This window comes from Megalobrama amblycephala, linkage group LG13 (genome assembly GCF_018812025.1).
Source record: "Megalobrama amblycephala isolate DHTTF-2021 linkage group LG13, ASM1881202v1, whole genome shotgun sequence".
NCBI lineage: Eukaryota > Metazoa > Chordata > Actinopteri > Cypriniformes > Xenocyprididae > Megalobrama > Megalobrama amblycephala.
Genome location: NC_063056.1, coordinates 10,645,163 through 10,663,476, shown reverse-complemented (window position 1 = coordinate 10,663,476; position 18,314 = coordinate 10,645,163). Strand labels below are relative to the sequence as shown.

General features: G+C 35.9%; 1 protein-coding gene across 1 annotated transcript in view; it reads right to left on the bottom strand.

Annotated features, from left to right (window-relative positions):
- LOC125244230 (transcription initiation factor TFIID subunit 2) overlaps positions 1 to 17,971 on the bottom strand; it is a gene marked incomplete at its 5' end in the record, with an annotated part of 45,768 nt that extends 27,797 nt beyond the window's left edge. The window contains 11 exons of the mRNA XM_048154280.1: positions 523 to 663; positions 4,168 to 4,420; positions 5,170 to 5,235; positions 5,410 to 5,519; positions 5,671 to 5,785; positions 7,135 to 7,289; positions 7,486 to 7,621; positions 7,737 to 7,822; positions 7,951 to 8,050; positions 12,138 to 12,251; positions 17,766 to 17,971. Of these exons, the coding sequence (XP_048010237.1) occupies positions 523 to 663; positions 4,168 to 4,420; positions 5,170 to 5,235; positions 5,410 to 5,519; positions 5,671 to 5,785; positions 7,135 to 7,289; positions 7,486 to 7,621; positions 7,737 to 7,822; positions 7,951 to 8,050; positions 12,138 to 12,251; positions 17,766 to 17,971 (1,482 nt within the window). The remainder of the gene's footprint in view (positions 1 to 522; positions 664 to 4,167; positions 4,421 to 5,169; positions 5,236 to 5,409; positions 5,520 to 5,670; positions 5,786 to 7,134; positions 7,290 to 7,485; positions 7,622 to 7,736; positions 7,823 to 7,950; positions 8,051 to 12,137; positions 12,252 to 17,765) is intronic.
- Between the last annotated feature and the right edge of the window lie 343 nt (positions 17,972 to 18,314).

Below are 18,314 nucleotides of genomic sequence, written 5' to 3'. Positions count from 1 at the left end.
CTTTGCTTGCTTCAAAAAATAATCATCAAAATAATCAACCCATTATTTGATTACCAAAATAATCATTAATCAAAATAATCATCAATAATCGTTTCAGCCCTAGTCAGCCTCCTCTCTATATTTCATTTTTTTTGGCTATTATTACCTAATTACTGAGGTAAATGTTACGTGACATTGTTTGCAAGCTGTTTTATTGATGTCTTTCCATGGTTGATTGCACTGATTGCACGATTACATTCTTCTGATGTTCAAGTTCATGTAAAATCGAGAAATCAATATTTTCAACCCAGCCCAAGTAAATGATATAGCAGGGAATGAGTTTTCAATAATTATCTACCGCAAAATAAGTAAACACTAATTGCTAAGAAACACTTTTGTTTATCAGCAACTGAAGTATCACCCTCTAGCATCTTTCCTGTGGAAGACCTTCCTCATCTTCAGTGATATTTCATCCCTGATATGTTCGCAAGGACCAACTGTTGTCCATCATACTTTTGGTTAAGGATAAGAATCAAGCATTACCTTTTGTAGGAAGTAGCTCTGAAAATTAATGAAGTTGTTGGTCTTGACGATATTTGGGCAGCTTTTGCAGCAGAACATGCGTGTAAAGAGAGACTTCATGGCTGGGGGGCCAGTCCAGGTGCTCATCATGGAATTAGCAATCTAACAAAGGTCAACACAGTTACTTTCAAACAGAAGACATTTCAAACATTATGAGTACTGTTTGAAATCTATCATTTCAAACAGCATGGGAACTCAACTACACAACAATAAAACAATATTGTGATCAATAAGGGATATTAACTGATTAACTTACCTTAACAATAATGTAACTGGTTAATTGCCACATTTATGTTTAGAAGTTTAAAAAAGGCTATTCCATTTACTGTCAAATTATAGCTATAACAAGTTATAAACAAACTTGTAGCACTTGCAAAAAATGTGGTAACACTTTCTATTAAGCCTGTATTTATAATGTATTATAATACATGCATAATGCCTTAGAAACAACCTTATAATGTTGCATCATCTTATAAATAATCATAACAGGTACAATACATTATAAAACAGCCATAAGATATCATAAAGTGGTTATCAGACATTTGCTTTGAACATGTATTTTTTTTATTTGCTTTTAACATTTTTATTGCAATACTTAAAAAAATAAAATTTGTTCCATATGTAAAATCAACAAAACAATATTGTATTGTTTTAAATGTAAAAGAGTTTCCAGCAAGCTTAAAGGGATAGTCTACACAAAAATAAAATTCTGTCATCATTTATTCACCCTCAAGTTATTCCAAACCTGTAAGAGTTTCTTTTTTCTGTTGAAAACAAAAGATGATATTTTAAAGAATGCTGATAACCAGACAGTTAATGTTAGCCATTGACTTCCATAGTATATTTTCCTACTATGGTTGTTTGATTACCAACATTCTTTAAAGGTGCCCAAGAATGCTTTTTCACAAGATGTAATATAAGTCTAAGGTGTCTCCTGAATGTGTCTGTGAAGTTTCAGCTCAAAATACCCCCTAGATTTTTTTAAATTAATTTTTTTAACTGCCTATTTTGGGGCATCATTAACAATGCACTGATTTAGGCAGCGCCGCCCCTTTAATTCGCGTGCTCCCTGCCACATGAGCTGTCGACTATATTACAGCGCATTTACAAAGTTCACACAGCTAATATAACCCTCAAATGGATCTTTACAAGATGTTCGTCATGCATGCTGTATGCATGCTTCGAATTATGTGAGTAAAGTATTTATTTTGATGTTAACGTTTTATTCTGAGTGAATTTGAGGCTGTCCGTGGCTAACGGCTAATGCTACACTGTTGGAGAGATTTATAAAGAATGAAGTTGTGTTTATGAATTATACAGACTGCAAGTGTTTAAAAATGAAAATAGCGACGGCTCTTGTCTCCGTGAATACAGTAAGAAACAATGGTAACTTTAACCACATTTAACAGTACATTAGCAACATGCTAACGAAACATTTAGAAAGACAATTTACAAATATCACTAAAAATATCATGTTATCATGGATCATGTCAGTTATTATTGCTCCATCTGCCATTTTTTGCTATTGTTCTTGCTTGCTTACCTAGTCTGTTGATTCACCTGTGCACAGATCCAGACGTTAACTGGCTGCCCTTGTCTAATGCCTTTTATAATGTTGGGAACATGGGCTGGCATTATGCAAATATCGGGGCGTTCACCCCGACTGTTACGTAACAGTCGGTGTTATGTTGAGATTCGCCTGTTCTTCGGAGGTCGTTTAAACAAATGAGATTTATATAAGGAGGAGGAAACAATGGAGTTTGAGACTCAATGTATGTCTTTTCCATGTACGGAACTCTTGTTATTTAACTATGCTGAGGTAAATTCAATTTTTGAATCTAGGGCACCTTTAAAATATCTTGTTTTGTGTTCAGCAGAAAAAAGAAACTCATACATGTTTGGAACAACTTGAGGGAGAATAAATGATGACAATTTTAATTTTTGGGTAAACTATCCCTTTAAAGTAGGTCACACTGAAATTAACATTAGCCTCATAGGAAACACTGAAAATATGAACAAAGTAACACATTGAAAGTGCCAGGAATCACCCCTCACATGTTCTTGGCCACCTTATACATTACATTAGAGAATACAACTTACATGAATGTGGTTAACCAGACAGTAAAATAACATATTTTTGTGCACTTCTGTCTTTGTTTTATCTTTGTCTTTTGTTGTTTGATTAACATTCATGACACAGAAAGCAGCAGGAATATAGGCTGCTGTCACATTAAGACTGAATGCACAAATCCAAAATACTGTTACATATCCGGTTTTCTTTCTCAATTTTTTAGTTCACCTAAGCCAACTGTGTTTACGAGGGAACTCAATGTTTGACGTGCATTTTTTTCCATGTATGTGTCCGTTCAGGCACAAACAGACATGGAAGAGAATGGCATTTGGTGTTCACATGCATCTGTGTGTATGTGCGCGCACAGAACACAGCCGCACATTCAGATCTTTATGATCACATTTGCATCTTTATGCTCTCAAATGGTTTAAAATAGCTTGAATATTTAAACTGACAGGACATAAAACACGTTCAAATGATAAACTTTAATTATATGATGATCAAATTTAGCAATTAATTCAAGAGTCACATGCGTTTTGAACGATCCCTATACTTGACATAGAACATCCTGTGATGTGACTACCGCGGTAGCGCACATCGCGATTTCGATGCTAAAATGATATATCGTGCAGCCCTACATAAGATGTAGTATGATACTGTGCAGATCTAAAAGAAAACAATGTCAATGAGACTTAAGTAAAATATATGAAACTATAGAATATATAATCCATTATAACTTAATTGGGTAATTATGTTCATTGTGTGTTATAAGTCATCATGCTCTCAATAGTTATAACCTCAAATGAGTAAGTATTGTTACAGTTGTTACAATTATTTATGAGATGACAATACATTATAAGGTTGTTTATAAGGCATTATGCGTGTATTATAATGCATTAAGAATACCCTTATAATGCATTATAAATACAGGCGTCATCTGGTATTATAATACATTGTACTCTTAAAAGTTAAAACCACATATAGGTAAGTATTATAATGTATTGTACATGTTGTTATGATTATTTATAACATAATACAACACATTATAAGGTTGTTTATAAGGCATTGTGCATGTTTTATAAGGCATTATAAATACAGGCTTCAATGAAAGCGTTACCTAACTTGCCAGTTGTAATCTGTTTAGCAGTAAAATGACCTGTACTTGGGAGAAAACAGACTGCACATCAAGAAAATTTAAAGGAAAGTGAAATCATGGACGACTGAAGAAACAGGTGTTTATCAATTCTCTGAGTTGAGGAACAAACTACTATTCAAAAGTTTGGGGTTGGTAAAATTGTTTCATGTTTTTGAAAGTCTTTTATGCTCAACAAGGCTTCATTTATAAGATCAAAAATATACTATTTTAATATATTTTGAAAATTTATTCCTGTGTCAGCAAAGCTGAATTTTCAGCAGCCATTAACATGTCACATGATCCTTCTGAAATCATTCTTAAATGCTCATTTGGCACAAAAGAAACATTGTTTATCATCATCACAGCTGTAAGTGGTTGTGTTGCTTAATACTTGCTTTACCTTAGCCAGACAGAAGCAGGCCTGCATGCGGACTTTATAAAAGCACTGGTCTTGTTCTAGGATATCCGTAAGAGCACGTCGTGACGCAGGAGTGGGAAATTTTTCCAACGCTGAAATAGCCTCCTCCTGGGCCACTACATCCCTCTCGAACTTCAGTTGGTACTGCCACATGAAATCGGCCTGTTCAAACTCTACCTTCCGAAGGATGGACATGTCCGGATCAATTCGGATCCACAGCAGAGGAGAGTCAGCGCTGTGATGTCAAAACAAAAGAAAATGGTTTGTTGCAGTTACTATGCTGAAATTAATCAAGCTCTCTTTGAATTGGACTATAAAGGATCTCAATGACCTTCCCATAGCCTGGAAACAACATGGATCCTAAACTTTGACTAAGGATATCATTTGAAAAATGGAGGCTAGAACGAAAGAAGGATAAAAAGGTAGAAGAACCCATTTAACCAGTGCCTGAGCTCACAGTGCTGTGTGCAGTGGTTGTAACCTTCTCTCCTCATCCTTACCCTGTGCTGTTGAGATTGGTTGATCTGAGAGACAACACACTAGTCATTACAAATCTCTCTCACACATCTCCATATTATTTGGCACAGACAATCAATGTGTCAGATGGATGAATTATTAAATCACAATTTTTGTGCTTTGAAGCAAGAATATATAAAGTGCTGTTATTGCTGAATCCACAAAAAAGGTGTATAAATGGTCAGAAAAATCTGAAGCAAAAATGAGTGAGAAATAAAAAATAAAATAAAAGATAACAAATGAACCAATGAGAAATACTCTCTTTGCCTCTTGTTTGTGTAAGAAATTTTGTGTGTGCATGTTGAACAGGAATACTCTGCCAAGACATTTAGTATTTAGACAAATTTGTCCAAAGGCATTAATCTAACTAAAATGTACTTGCAGTTCCTAAGTGTTGACCACTTAAAAGTTGGAACATTCACTGATCTGCATGGGATGATGGGGGCATTAGGCATAAAAATAGCTTACTCCATGGCTGACAAGTCCATGTCAACTTCTTCTCCATTCATCAGAGGGATTTTCTTCTTCTTGTTCCTGGCAGAGAGAAAATGTAAGAGGAAATATTTAAAAAATTAAGACAATGACCTAAATCTTATTTCCAAGTGCTGGACAGGAATTTTAAATGCAACACTAATAACCTGCTATTATATATAATCATATACTAAGATTAGATTCAGGCATTATCTTAGTTCTGGAAGCAAGTCCTACCTTCTGCTTTTGGAGTGGCAGGGAATGTCATGTTTGAGACTGTTCTCCTCTATCTGCAATGTGTGGTTAAATGAGCCATCCAATTCCTGCACTGTCACTTTAATAGGGCCCTGATGAATATCAAAAGCATTCACATGATCATTGTTGGACCACTTTGGAGACCATTCTGGTGCTTTCACTACCTGTATGAAACATCCTTTTAACCATTTATATAATCTCTCACACAATTTTCCTTGTTGTTTTCTCTCTGCCATCACTCACCACATATTTCTGTGTGCCAGACGAAGTGTAGTCCTGACGGATCTCTAGTTCCAAAACATTTCTTTTCCTGTTGAAGGCAAAACTTCCAAAAAATTTTACCACCCCACTCTGGTCTCTGAAGTTGATAAGTCAATTGTAATAACATATTAAAGAACAACAATATGTTTGAGCTCAACATTTTTTAACAGCAACTGTAACATTTGCATTTTCACAAAGATGAACATGTCAGGGAAGATCATCAAACATGCTGTTCGTGGGTGAGGAAAATTATATTTTATCTACTGAGATGTGAGCGTCACAACAAGAGCAAATAAAACTATGAGCCACAGCATCTGCAGGGTTTTTAAAATTAAATTTAAACCTGCAGTCCGTAAGTTTTGCCTCTTTGTCACCATCTTTGATTTGCGGAATTATCTTTACATGGGTTGTGCATTGGCACGGCTCCTCAGCGCGGATGAATCTAACGCTTTGAATAAGAATTTTAGCCACACATTCAAAGAATCACCTGAAAAATGTCATCTGAACAAGAAAGTAATAAATCTGCCACTTTTGTTGACCAGATGATTAACACTAACGATCGCTTAGCTCATATCACATAAAATGGCGCAAATTATTATTGTTATACTTTTTTCTCAAACTGTTAATGTTAACAACATAAGCAGTGCGTGACTACGTGTATTTAATGTGTATTAGCATTACTTGTAGATTTCAATTTCTGTACAGTCTAATCTCTAACAATAATTTGTCATACCATACAATCCACCATCAAAATGATAAGTTTAATTATTCCAGCTGCTGTGAGAAAAGGCTATAAATGATCTGCCACCAGCAGCATCCTCAATTGCGAATTTCCAACGAAAACCTACCAGTACTACTCAAATTAGAACATTATTACAAGCTTACCGTTGTGAATTGGACTTAGGTAAGGATATTTTGGATAATTTTTAACCAAAAAAAAAAAAAAAAGACTGCAGCTTGAACATTTTTAATAAGACCCGCACAGATAAAATGAATGTCATATGAGCGGTGTAGGGCAATGTCTATGGTAACACCTAACCCTTAAAATGACTGAAAACAATGCAGAAACAATGAATGAAATTGAAAATTCACACTCTGCCAGTAGGTGGCACTTATGGATCAGCAGAAATTTATCAGTTTACACGGTCAACCCGTGTACAAAACAGCTGCACTCATTACAACGTCAAATTTCTCCGGAAGGTGAGGAGTTTGCAGGTGATATACTATAAAACTATAAAGGTAACCAATGTCATAATTCATCAACAGTGGATAATTAGCAATCACCAATGGCTTGGCATAAATCTGCAATATTTACTGATTGTGAATTGCTCTGGCAGCATGAGTCTGTAGAACGTGCAACAACACAGTGTATTTTACAAAAAAAAAAAAAAGAAAATCAAGAAATATAACTTCACTCCACATAAAGGCTGCGCATTTGAAGGATACACCCATTGCTTGATGAGGGGTCCAATGTCCTTCCCTGACACATTGGAAATGGATTTGAGGAATCCAGAGGTGGATACCAGCATCTGGCTCCACATATGAGATTGATATTTCTGAGATGAGGCTGTGCTGGCCAGACTCAAGAGCTTGTTAAACACCTGAAGAGAGATTTGAATGCCTTTCAATGCCCAGTTTATAATAAACCACAAGGACAATGAAAATTTTATATAGAGAACTAGCTGCAAATCAATGTGTGTGGGTGGTCTAAGAATGTGAGAGGAACCTATTCAGGATGTAATCACCATGAAATATACCACTTCCTTTCTTAAACGAGGGGTGTTTTATTTCCTATACCTGCAACATGAATTCCATGCTAATTCGGTTTTCGATGAGCCTCATGACCAGGTGGGCTTTGCATTGGAACATCTTGTAATATTCCCAGGACAATGTGTGGGGGTGTCTGATGGAAAAGTGCAGGTGGGGTGTTGGACTGAAAGGAAAAAAAATGCATAATATCTTTCTCACTCTGTGTGAAAGAACATCTTTTGTTCAAGTTTGAATGAGTGTGTATAAATTATAAACAATGATAAAGGTGAGGTTATAACTTGTCTTTTTCTTTTCCTCCAGAAAAGGTGGGATGCAGCAGGACGCCACCCATTTTTAGCTCATAATCCACAATCTTGTCCAGTTCCTGTAGGTTAAGAGAGTAATAGACAAACAGTTCAGCATTTAAAAAGTTGACATTTGGGAATATAAAAATATCCACTTGGCCGATTTGAAAAGCATTATCTCTCCTTTGTCGTCCACTTTACTTTATACCTCCTTAATCCAGTGACGATACTCATTGACTCCAAATGTTTTCTTCAGGTAGAGGCCATAAATGTACCCTGAAATTCCCTTCAAAACCCACTCATCAGACCTGCAATTCAAAATAAACAACTTTCTTTTTAAATTGTTATGACATCCTACAGAACAATTTTAGTTTACACAGGAACCATATTTTGTTTTTAAAATCTGAGCTCATGATATGGTCATGCAAAGACATGAGCAAGTGTGTTTGAATGGATTTCATTGGCAATGCTAGAGACTGCTCACTGTAAACCCACTGTCTTCAATTACAGGGTTAAACGGCATTAAGCAACATCATTAATTGTAGGCAGATGACTGTTCTCAATTTCAAAGCAACTTCAGTTCTCCAGCTGGGACTCATACAAGCTCAAAACATTAAATAAATAAATAAATTCTGCTATAGAAACCTTCACATCTGATTCACATTTCAGACACTTACCACACAAGGGTTTATTGTAAGTAATCAAAGCTTTGGACAAAGAACTACAGCATCTGACCAAATGGACCTCACACACTTTCTCAAGCACTCACACACACAAAGAGTACTTCAGTTAGAGAGCCAGCATGAGGGGAGAAATTGTCTATGACGCAGGACAGAAAAACAGAGAGGAATCTACCAAGCTTGACAATAAAACAATGAAAGATAAACAAGTAGTCCAAAACTAGAGCAGTGAAAAGGAAAAGTGAAATCAGGATAAAAAAGATTTCTATATCAAAGAAATAACACATTTTTAAACAAGCATAGTCTGAAATGTCTTGCTCAAGGACAATGGTAATGTTCATAGATCGTGTGGAGTTTGAATATAAAGCCATGGACCAAAATGAACATTCAACAAGCACCAAATGTAAAATAAAACTGCTTTTGGCAAGAAGATTTGTTACCCCCCAGTGGTCCGGTGAGTAGTGGCTTTATATGGAATTAAAAGGACATTTGTGACCTTTGCATCTCACTCAAAAAATAAAATTCTCTCACTGTTGACTTCCATAGTATTTTTTCCATACTATGGGGCCCATCAACGGTTTGGTTACCCATATTCTTTAAAAATGAAAACAATATATAAGAACAAAATCATAATGTGTGTGGTGCAGTTTTAAAGGGGTCCTTGATTATGATATCCCTTTTTTTAACTTCAGTTAGTGTGTAATGCTTCATGCTAACGCAAAATAAATATGATGTGTTCTTCTGACTCCCATTTTTTCACACTTACACTTTTAGCACGTTTTTTTTTCTCACCAAAATACGGTGAAAAAAAGAATTGCAGGCCTGTGAACAGCGATTTGCAAGTGAAAACAACTAAGTCAGAAACTGTAAAAAAGACTGACTGCGTATAACCAACCTTTGTGTAAAAAAATAAACTGTAAATGTCTAAATGAATTGTTGTGTAAATACGTAGGGCATAAAATTGCCGATATAGCACAATTTGTACAGTTCCATCTTTCTTTTACCTCTGCTTACAGCTTTGACACGATTCTCTCACTCATCGAGTTTTGCAAGTGTGAGGAGGAAGGCGGGTCCTTCTTCACATAGCCAATCAAATATGAGGCTCATTACCACCTCGGGTGTGCGTTGTTTTCTAAAAATTCCATGGCCCATTGTCAATTATTCCTTACATATTGTCCTGGTCGCACTGTCAATATTGATTCTGATAACTTTCATGTCACTGGTCAAGCTATTATATGTAGCTAGTATGAATAACAAAATGCTTTCTCTGTGTCCAGGTTTGACTGTAATGCAAAACTGATACTTCAAATAAATAAAAAAAACTCAACTTTGAAAAAAAGTTGTCTTTATTAATGTCTAAAAATACATATACAATTGCAAAATCATATGCAAAGTAGATAATTTTGTCTGAATCAAAACCCAGCAACCAGGGAATACATTTTAGCCAGTTGATGTTAACAGTTGACTAGCTAGTTTAGCTAGTTGATATTTATATATAGGGTTATTCAGCCATCTAGTGGCTACACTGTGGCATTACTGACAATAAATGGTTCATAATTTAGAGATGCCCTTAAAACATGTTAAAAGGACAAAAAAATATTATTATAACTCATTTTAATAAGATAATAATAATAATCATAATTCTGGAATAACTCCTGATCAGTAGACAGGTAAAATTATGCATGCAGTGCAGATACTTAGCCTACTTTCAGCAGCATCAATATTAAAAACTAATATCATGGCCTGCTGAGGACGACGACCATGATGATGAGCAGGATACATGCACTGAATACACAGAAATTTTCTTTACACACCTGCTTGAAATTCAGTATGAACACATGGTAGTCAGCCTAATGGTGCACAGCTTAAGCAATCATGGTTATTTATTTATTTATTTTAACATGCATGTATGCATTAAAAGTACAATTCTGGCAATGAGAATGATGCTGAGCCAAATGACGATAAAGACGTGTTCTGGTGTCTGGAGTGTTTATTGAACCAATCAGATAAATCGAGAGTCAGCTAAAGCCTCATTTGATTGGCATTAAGAATTTGGACCTATTTCAGGAACTTTTATGCCCTATGTACTTTCACAAGTCATTTAGACATTTACAGTATTTTTTATTATTTTTATTTATTTATTTATTTTTACATGCAGTCAATCTCTTTTGTGATTTTGTTTTCGCTTTCAAATCCCTGTTCACAGGCTTTCTTTTGGCCATAGGAAAAAACGTGCCAAAAGTGTAAGCGTGGAAAAATGTAAGTCAGAAGAATACAGATAATATTTATTTTGCATTAGCATGAAGCTGTAGTTTCACAATACATTGATTACACTTACAAAAAAAAAAAAAAAAAAAAAACAGTAAAATGCTGCAAATCTTTTTTTCTTACACTTTAAAGGTGATTTACATTTTTACAAAGCTTCTCTCGTGCATGCAAATTTAATTTATGCTTGCAATCTTATGTACACTTTCACAAATCTTACCCTGCGTATGCAAATCTTTTAGGCATAATTTTACCTTCATACGAAGGAAAGCTGAGTCGTTTCATTGAAACTAATTGTAATAATGTAGAGTACTATAAGAGAGAGAGATCGCCTAAGCGAGTGTATTACCTGCATGTAGCTGATATTCTTCAGGTCAATGTTATATTTATAATCACAATATAAGTTTGAATGTCCGCTGAAGAAAGCAGTATCTTTGTCCTTTAAGACATTCCCATGACAGCACTAGTCAATGCATTTGTCAGTTGCATCTCGTAAGATGTTTAAAGTAAAAACAACGTCCTTGTTTCAACAGTCCATTTCAATGTAAAAGTCTTTGCGACTGACTGACTCACTCATAAAGACAGTCTTTGCCGCCATCTCATGGCGTATTAATGTAACTTTCACTGAAGTCGAAATCATCAACAATGACTCTCTCAATGCCAAAACATACAGCATGTTAATTATATAAAATACTATTTATTGAACAATATTTAAATTAACAGCAATAGCCATTATAACTGTATTAGAAGTAAAATAGGAAATAAACAAGCAAACAGTTCAGTCAAACTTACAAGCAGCGCTCTAGTTAGTACGGGATTTAATTTCAATGTAAATATAAAGATTGGAACAAGCACTGGAACAAGTAATAGATTAAAAATACCAAAGATTGCCCGTTTGATATACCCAAAACAAATTATACCTCATGTTTAAACACTATCTACATAAGAGCCAGCGGCAAATTCCTGAGGGACTAGCTGAGATGAAGCTGTTCTCTGTGGGTACGAGTGCTGTACGGTCGCTGATGGCCTGGAACTCTCATCTCTGAAAGCGTCTAAACAAATTTTCAAATAGACGCTATGTGTACATATAAATCGCATCTCTGAGGTCTAAACAACTATATTCTCACCTAAAAAAAAAAAACCTCTTAAAACTACATTCGGTTACAAAATAACAGTAGAATCTATAAAAATATGGTGGGTTTGCTCATCTACCATGACACTCGCTGTGAGAATGCTGACGGCGGAGTAATTCAAACGGTCAAATGGTTCCAGTGGCGATACTGGTAGAATATTGCATGGCTGGAAAGACCTCTCAACCAGTCAGATTTGAGAACCAGAACAAACTGTTGTGTAAAGCCTTCTTTACGTATAACAAAAATGCTGCAATATGCAGTTTTGTGGGTGGCAGCAAACATTAAACTACTAGGTTTCACCATTCCTACCTACTTACCAGGACATCCTAGAGATGAAGCAACCAAAAAACTGCTGGGCCAGAGCTTGAGCCAGAAAGCGCCTGCTTATAGGAGTCTGATCTATGATCATACCACTGTGCAGGAGGTTGGTACTGAGAAGAACAAACACAGACACAAAATCAAACAGAGCATCAAATCACACTGTAGCTTCTGTTAACAAAGCCTTTGAAATTAACATACACAAAAAAACAAAAACAAACAAACAAACAAACCTTCAAAAGTACACATCTAATGCAGGGTTTTCCTGCATTTAAAATATTTTGGTGGCCACCAAAATTAATCTTTTTCCCTTAATAGATTTATATGATCATTTAATGTGACGATACCTGCCGTTCTGCAGTACAGGTACCCACTGATAGCCAGCTACTTTACAACTCTTTAAAGTGCTTCCGTGAGTGTTTGTGTAAGTGCTTTGTAAAGAGCGTTTCCAAGGTTTCCGTTTACAACGTGTTTTTGCAGCCTTGAGCTTTGTAGCCAATCACAGACATATCTGTTGAACATATATGATTAAATCAAATTCAGATTAAATATCCACTCAACGCCGCTCAGAATAGCAGTTTTTGTTTAGCGTGAGTTCTGCACGTTTGTAAATCCTTTCATTATAATACTATATATGCACAGCGTATATACACTGCGTGCATAATTATGCAAGTTGTTTTTCTGATCATATTTTTTTTTTCCCAGGCACATTTTAACAAACCACATCAATCCTAATACCTACTATTAATTTTGTATTTAATAATTTATAAGTGATATATAATTGTTCATGAAGGCTGGAAATGAAAAACGCTACATGTTCAAGTGTGCATAATTATTAGGCAGGTTTTACAGGCAAAGTGAGCCAAAAAAGAGATTTAAGTCTCTGAGATCCTGATACCTTGCACTTTTGGAGACTCTAGGTAGGTTGCAGTTCTGAAAAATGGTGGCGCTGGAGTCTAAATGGTTCCTGATGGTTTCACACTTAAAGGTCCCGTTCTTCGTGATCCCATGTTTCAAACTTTAGTTAGTGTGTAATGTTGTTGTTAGAGTATAAATAAAATCTGTAAAATTTTAAAGCTCAAAGTTCAATGCCAAGCGAGATATTTTATTTAACAGAAGTCGCCTACATCGAACGGCCAGTTTGGACTACATCCCTCTACTTCCTTCTTTAATGACGTCACTAAAACAGTTTTTTGACTAACCTCCGCCCACAGGAATACACAAGAGTTGCGTTTGTAGAGTGTGTTTGTCGCCATGTCGTCGAAACGCTGTTATTTTCATCCCGCAGTCCAATCACCGGGTCTGATTCCGGCTCAAATTGATAGGGTAAAATTAAAGACATGTTTACAATAACACTGAGCGCGTGCATCTCCACGTTATGGTAAGAGGCGTGACCTTTCCGGGCAAGGAGCGCTAAGCTGCTGTCGAATCACAACACAGGAACCGCTGGCACAATCAGAACTCGTTACGTATTTCTGAAGGAGGGACTTCATAGAACAAGGAAGTCATCAGCCCGTTTTTATGACAGTGGAAACAGCGGTATACAGATAAGTAAATTATGTGAAAAATACTGTGTTTTTTTACACGCGAAACATGAACACGTTATATTGCACACTATAAACACAATCAAAGCTTCAAAAAAACCACGAAAAACGGGACCTTTAATTATTCACCTTAATTCTAAATTATTTTGCAGTTAACATGTCTTTTCTTCTCCACCTGTCTTTCTCTGACCCTGCTGACCCAATGAGCGTTTTGCGGTCCATTGGTCATGCCTTAACTTTGCAATTTCTAGTATTGCATTAGTATTGCATCCATCTCATGAGCATTTAAGAATTTTTTACTTTTCAGTCTGAGTAAAATCTCTTTTTTGGCTCATTTTGCCTGTAAAAGAAAACCTGCTTAATAATTATGCACACCTGAATACAAGGCATTTTTAATTTCCAGCCTTCATGAACAATTATATATCACTTATAAATGATTAAATACAAAATTAATAGTAGTTATTATGATTGATGTGGTTTGGAATTGGTAAAATGTGCCTGGAAAAAAAATATGATCAGAAAATCAACTTGCATAATAATTATGCACGCAGTGTACTATCCGAGAAGTATTCACAGCGCTTCACTTTCTCCACATTTTATGTTACAGCCTTACTACAAGCTACAAGCTTGGCACACCTATTCTTGGGTAGTTTCTCACATTCTTCTTTGCAGGACCTCTCAAGCTCCATCAGGTTGGATGGGGAGCATCGTTGCACAGTCATTTTCAGATCTCTCCAGAGATGTTCAATCGGGTTCAAATCTGGGCTCTGGCTGGACCAGAGCCACTCCTTTGTTATCGTTATCGTTGCCACTCCTTTGTCATCTTGGCTGTGTGCTTAGGGTCATTGTCCTGTTGGAAGATGAACCTTCGACCCAATCTGAGTTCCAGAGCGCTCTGGAGCAGGTTTTCATCAAGGATGTCTCTGTACATTGCTGCATCCATCTTTCCCTCAATCCTGACTAGTCTCCCAGTTCCTGCTGCTGAAAAACATCCCCAAAGCATGATGCTGCCACCACCATGCTTCACTGTATGGATGGTATTGGCCAGGTGATAAGCAGTGCCTGGTTTCCTCCAGACATGACACTTGCTGTTCAAGCCAAAGAGTTCAATCTTTGTTGATCACATGGTCTGAGAGTCTTTCAGGTGCCTTTTGGCAAACTCCAGGTGGGCTGTCATGTGCCTTTTACAGAGGAGTGGCTTCCATCTGGCCACTCTACCATACAGGCCTGAGTGGTGGAGTGTTGCAGAGATGGTTGTTCTTCTGGAAGGTTCTCCTTTCTCCACAGAGAAATGCTGGAGCTCTGTCAGGCCTCCCTGACCTAAGGCCCTTCTCCCCAGATTGCTCAGTTTGGCCTGGCAGCCCACTTTAGGAAGAGTCCTGGTGATTCCAAACTTCTTCCATTTACGGATGATGGAGGCCACTGTGCTCAATTTTTCTGTACCCTTCCCCAGATCTGTGCCTCGATACAATCCTGTCTCGGAGGTCTACAGACAATTCCTTGGACTTCATGGCTTGGTTTGTGCTCTGACATGCACTGTTAACTGTATACCTTATATAGACAGGTGCGTGCCTTTCCAAATCATGTCCAATCATCCGAATTTACCACAGGTGGACTCCAGTCAAGTTGTAGAAATATTTCAAGGATGATCAGTGGAAACAGGATGCACCTGAGCTCAATTTTGAGTGTCATAGCAAATGCTGTGAATACTTATGTACATGTGATTTTTTTTTATTTTATATATATAAATTTGCAAAGATTTTAAACAAAATTCTTTCGCATTGTCATTATGGGGTATTGTTTGTAGATTTTTGAGAAAAAAAAAGGATAATTGAATCCCTTTTGGAATAAGGCTATAACATAAAATGTGGAAAAAGTGCTGTGAATACTTTCCGGATGCACTGTATAATGCACAGCGTAGACAGTTTCATTGATTACAAGGTGAGTTTTCGCAAGAGTGCAGCTTTGTGTACTTGGCGCTGAACTGAAATAATTCTCAGCTTCAGTGATTATAATGGCACTGATCTTTGCTCACTTTCTGTAGTCTATATAATATATATTTTTCATGCTGCTAGTTGCACATTGCAAAGTAAATTTCTAGATTGACAACTATATTTAAATGCATGATTGAATCCGACAGTGATAACCATAGCAATGGACGGAACAAAATCTCATACTGTATGTCAAATTATCTGTGCATTAAGTCCTGGGGTCTCATTTATAAAACTGTGTGTAGGATCCCTACTAAAATTGTACGTACACGCAAAAGCTAGATTCTGCGTACGCACAAAAAAAAAATCAGATTTATAAAACCATGCGTACGCCAGAACCTGCACACAAATCCCTTTATAAATCCCACTCAGCGGAAAATTGTGCGTACGTGCATCTCCACCCTGTCTCCTCCCCGAAATCACCATATATGAAGCTTACGACGCCTAGTTTTACTATGCATAACCACATCTGCATATCATTTCCATACATATTCCCATCCACGTGACACCACGGTTAACACTTTCAAAGGTACAAGACATTGGAAAATATTAGATATGGACTATAAATGCAATTTGTGCCACACATTATATTGATAAAGATCATCCAATATCCTCTTTATGTTTTAGAATAAATATATCAAAATATGCATAAAAACAAAATTGTATAAAATACTTCAGATAAAGGTTTTAGAATAGAGTTGATTCATTCATTTCCACTGGCCAGATAATATTTTAATAGTTTTAAACAATTCAAATCAAATTTATGCAGTTTTGCTGATAAGGTGAACATATCTTTTAGGAATTTTATAGGCTATTTTTAGTGGAAACAGATCGGACTACTTATTTATTGCAGTGTAAATACAATTGTCCGAAACGGCGCTTCACTGACAAAGTATTTTAAAAAGAAAACATGCAAATCTTACCGTTTTCCTCAAATTATATCCTTCAAATTGTCAAATTGTAATTGTTTGAAGATCCTTCACATGACATCAACACCTCCTGCCACTGTGGTTGTACAGTAAGATATTATTGGGCCTATTCAAACTGGACAACGGACCGTTCGACCACCGAATCCAGCAGTGTCTTCCATAATATCGAAGTTAAGTGTGCATCACTGATCGTCATTCTCGAAAAAATATTTTGTCATAACATCTGCAGTTTAGTTTAAAGAGGAATTATTGTGCTCCCAGCGCTCCTCGCTGTCATTAAAACAGCGTGTCACTGGAAAAGTGATCGAAAGTAGCACATCTACTATGTCAATTCATATCACTTTTGTCTCCAGAATGTGCGTACGCACAGCTCAAAGTTTGCTTAAAGGTGCGCACATTCTCCCGTCAAGTTTGTTTTTATAGATCACAACCTTTGCGTGGGAACTGGCGTACGCACGTTTCCAGCCCTGTTTTGTGCATACGCACGCTTTATAAATGAGACCCCTGGAGTGTAACTGCAAAAAAAATAAAAATAAATAAATAAATAAATAAATAATTGACCACTTTTTCTATATAATGTGTTACTTTGCAGTTCATTTTATTACTAACTTTTCAAAACACTTTTCACAATTTTACATATAGATTTACAGATTTTTTTTTTTAAAAGTGTTAGTTTATTCACATATAAACATTTTACTTATTATTTTCGCTGATCAATGTTTATATATGAATAAATGCCTAAATTCAATTTGTTCATCATATAAAGCGATCGTCTCTCTTTAGAAAATTTGGACTAAACTGCTCTATTCATATGGATTTATTTTACAAACTCTTTATGAACTTTATGAAGCGTCAAAGTGGTAGTTATGTAGCCTGTCAATGGAGGGACAGAAATCTCTCAGATTTCATTAAAAATATCTTCATTTGTGTTCCAAAGATAAACTAAAGTCTTTATAATCTGTCTTGATAGTGATTATTTTTTATTTCATGAATAAATAGGACAAGTTAATATATTACAAAGTATTTCTTTGCATTTATTTTGGATTTATTGTCAGTTCTGGGCTTGCAGTTTACATGTGTGGATGACCATGTTCGTTCGCCACCACCAAAGACCATTTTTGACCCAGAAAAAAAATAAAACTGTTATGTCATTATAAACATACCTGAAAATACTCATTGATGCATACGATGAGACCTGCACATAAGCCTCATCCACAAAGACAGTCTTAAAGCAAGAATATGGGTAGCGACAGGTGAGAATCTCCTCATAGAACTCAAAAATCTCATGCAGGTAGGACATGGTGTGCTTCAGGAGGGGCAGAAGCTGAGGCAAGCAAAAATGAGTCACCTGTGAAAGCACAACATATTTAATTTATAACAGTTAATGTATAAAAAAACAATTACATTGAAAAACATTTACATTTGAAAAAGTTTATTACAAATAATACATTAGCATTATATAAGTATAGTGGGAAATTTGGATGATCTAATGTGTGACTCACCTACAGTTAGGACATAAAACATTGTAGCATTCTGTACCACATATTAAAAAAATAATAAAATAAAATAAAAATAATAATAAAAAAAAACAACACCATCTAGTGGATGACTGCAAAAATGAAACTTGTTTGAGTCTATGCTGAGTAAAGTTAACACTTTTCAGTACCATTTTTAAGAATGTTTTATTGTGTACATAAGCTACACAATGGATT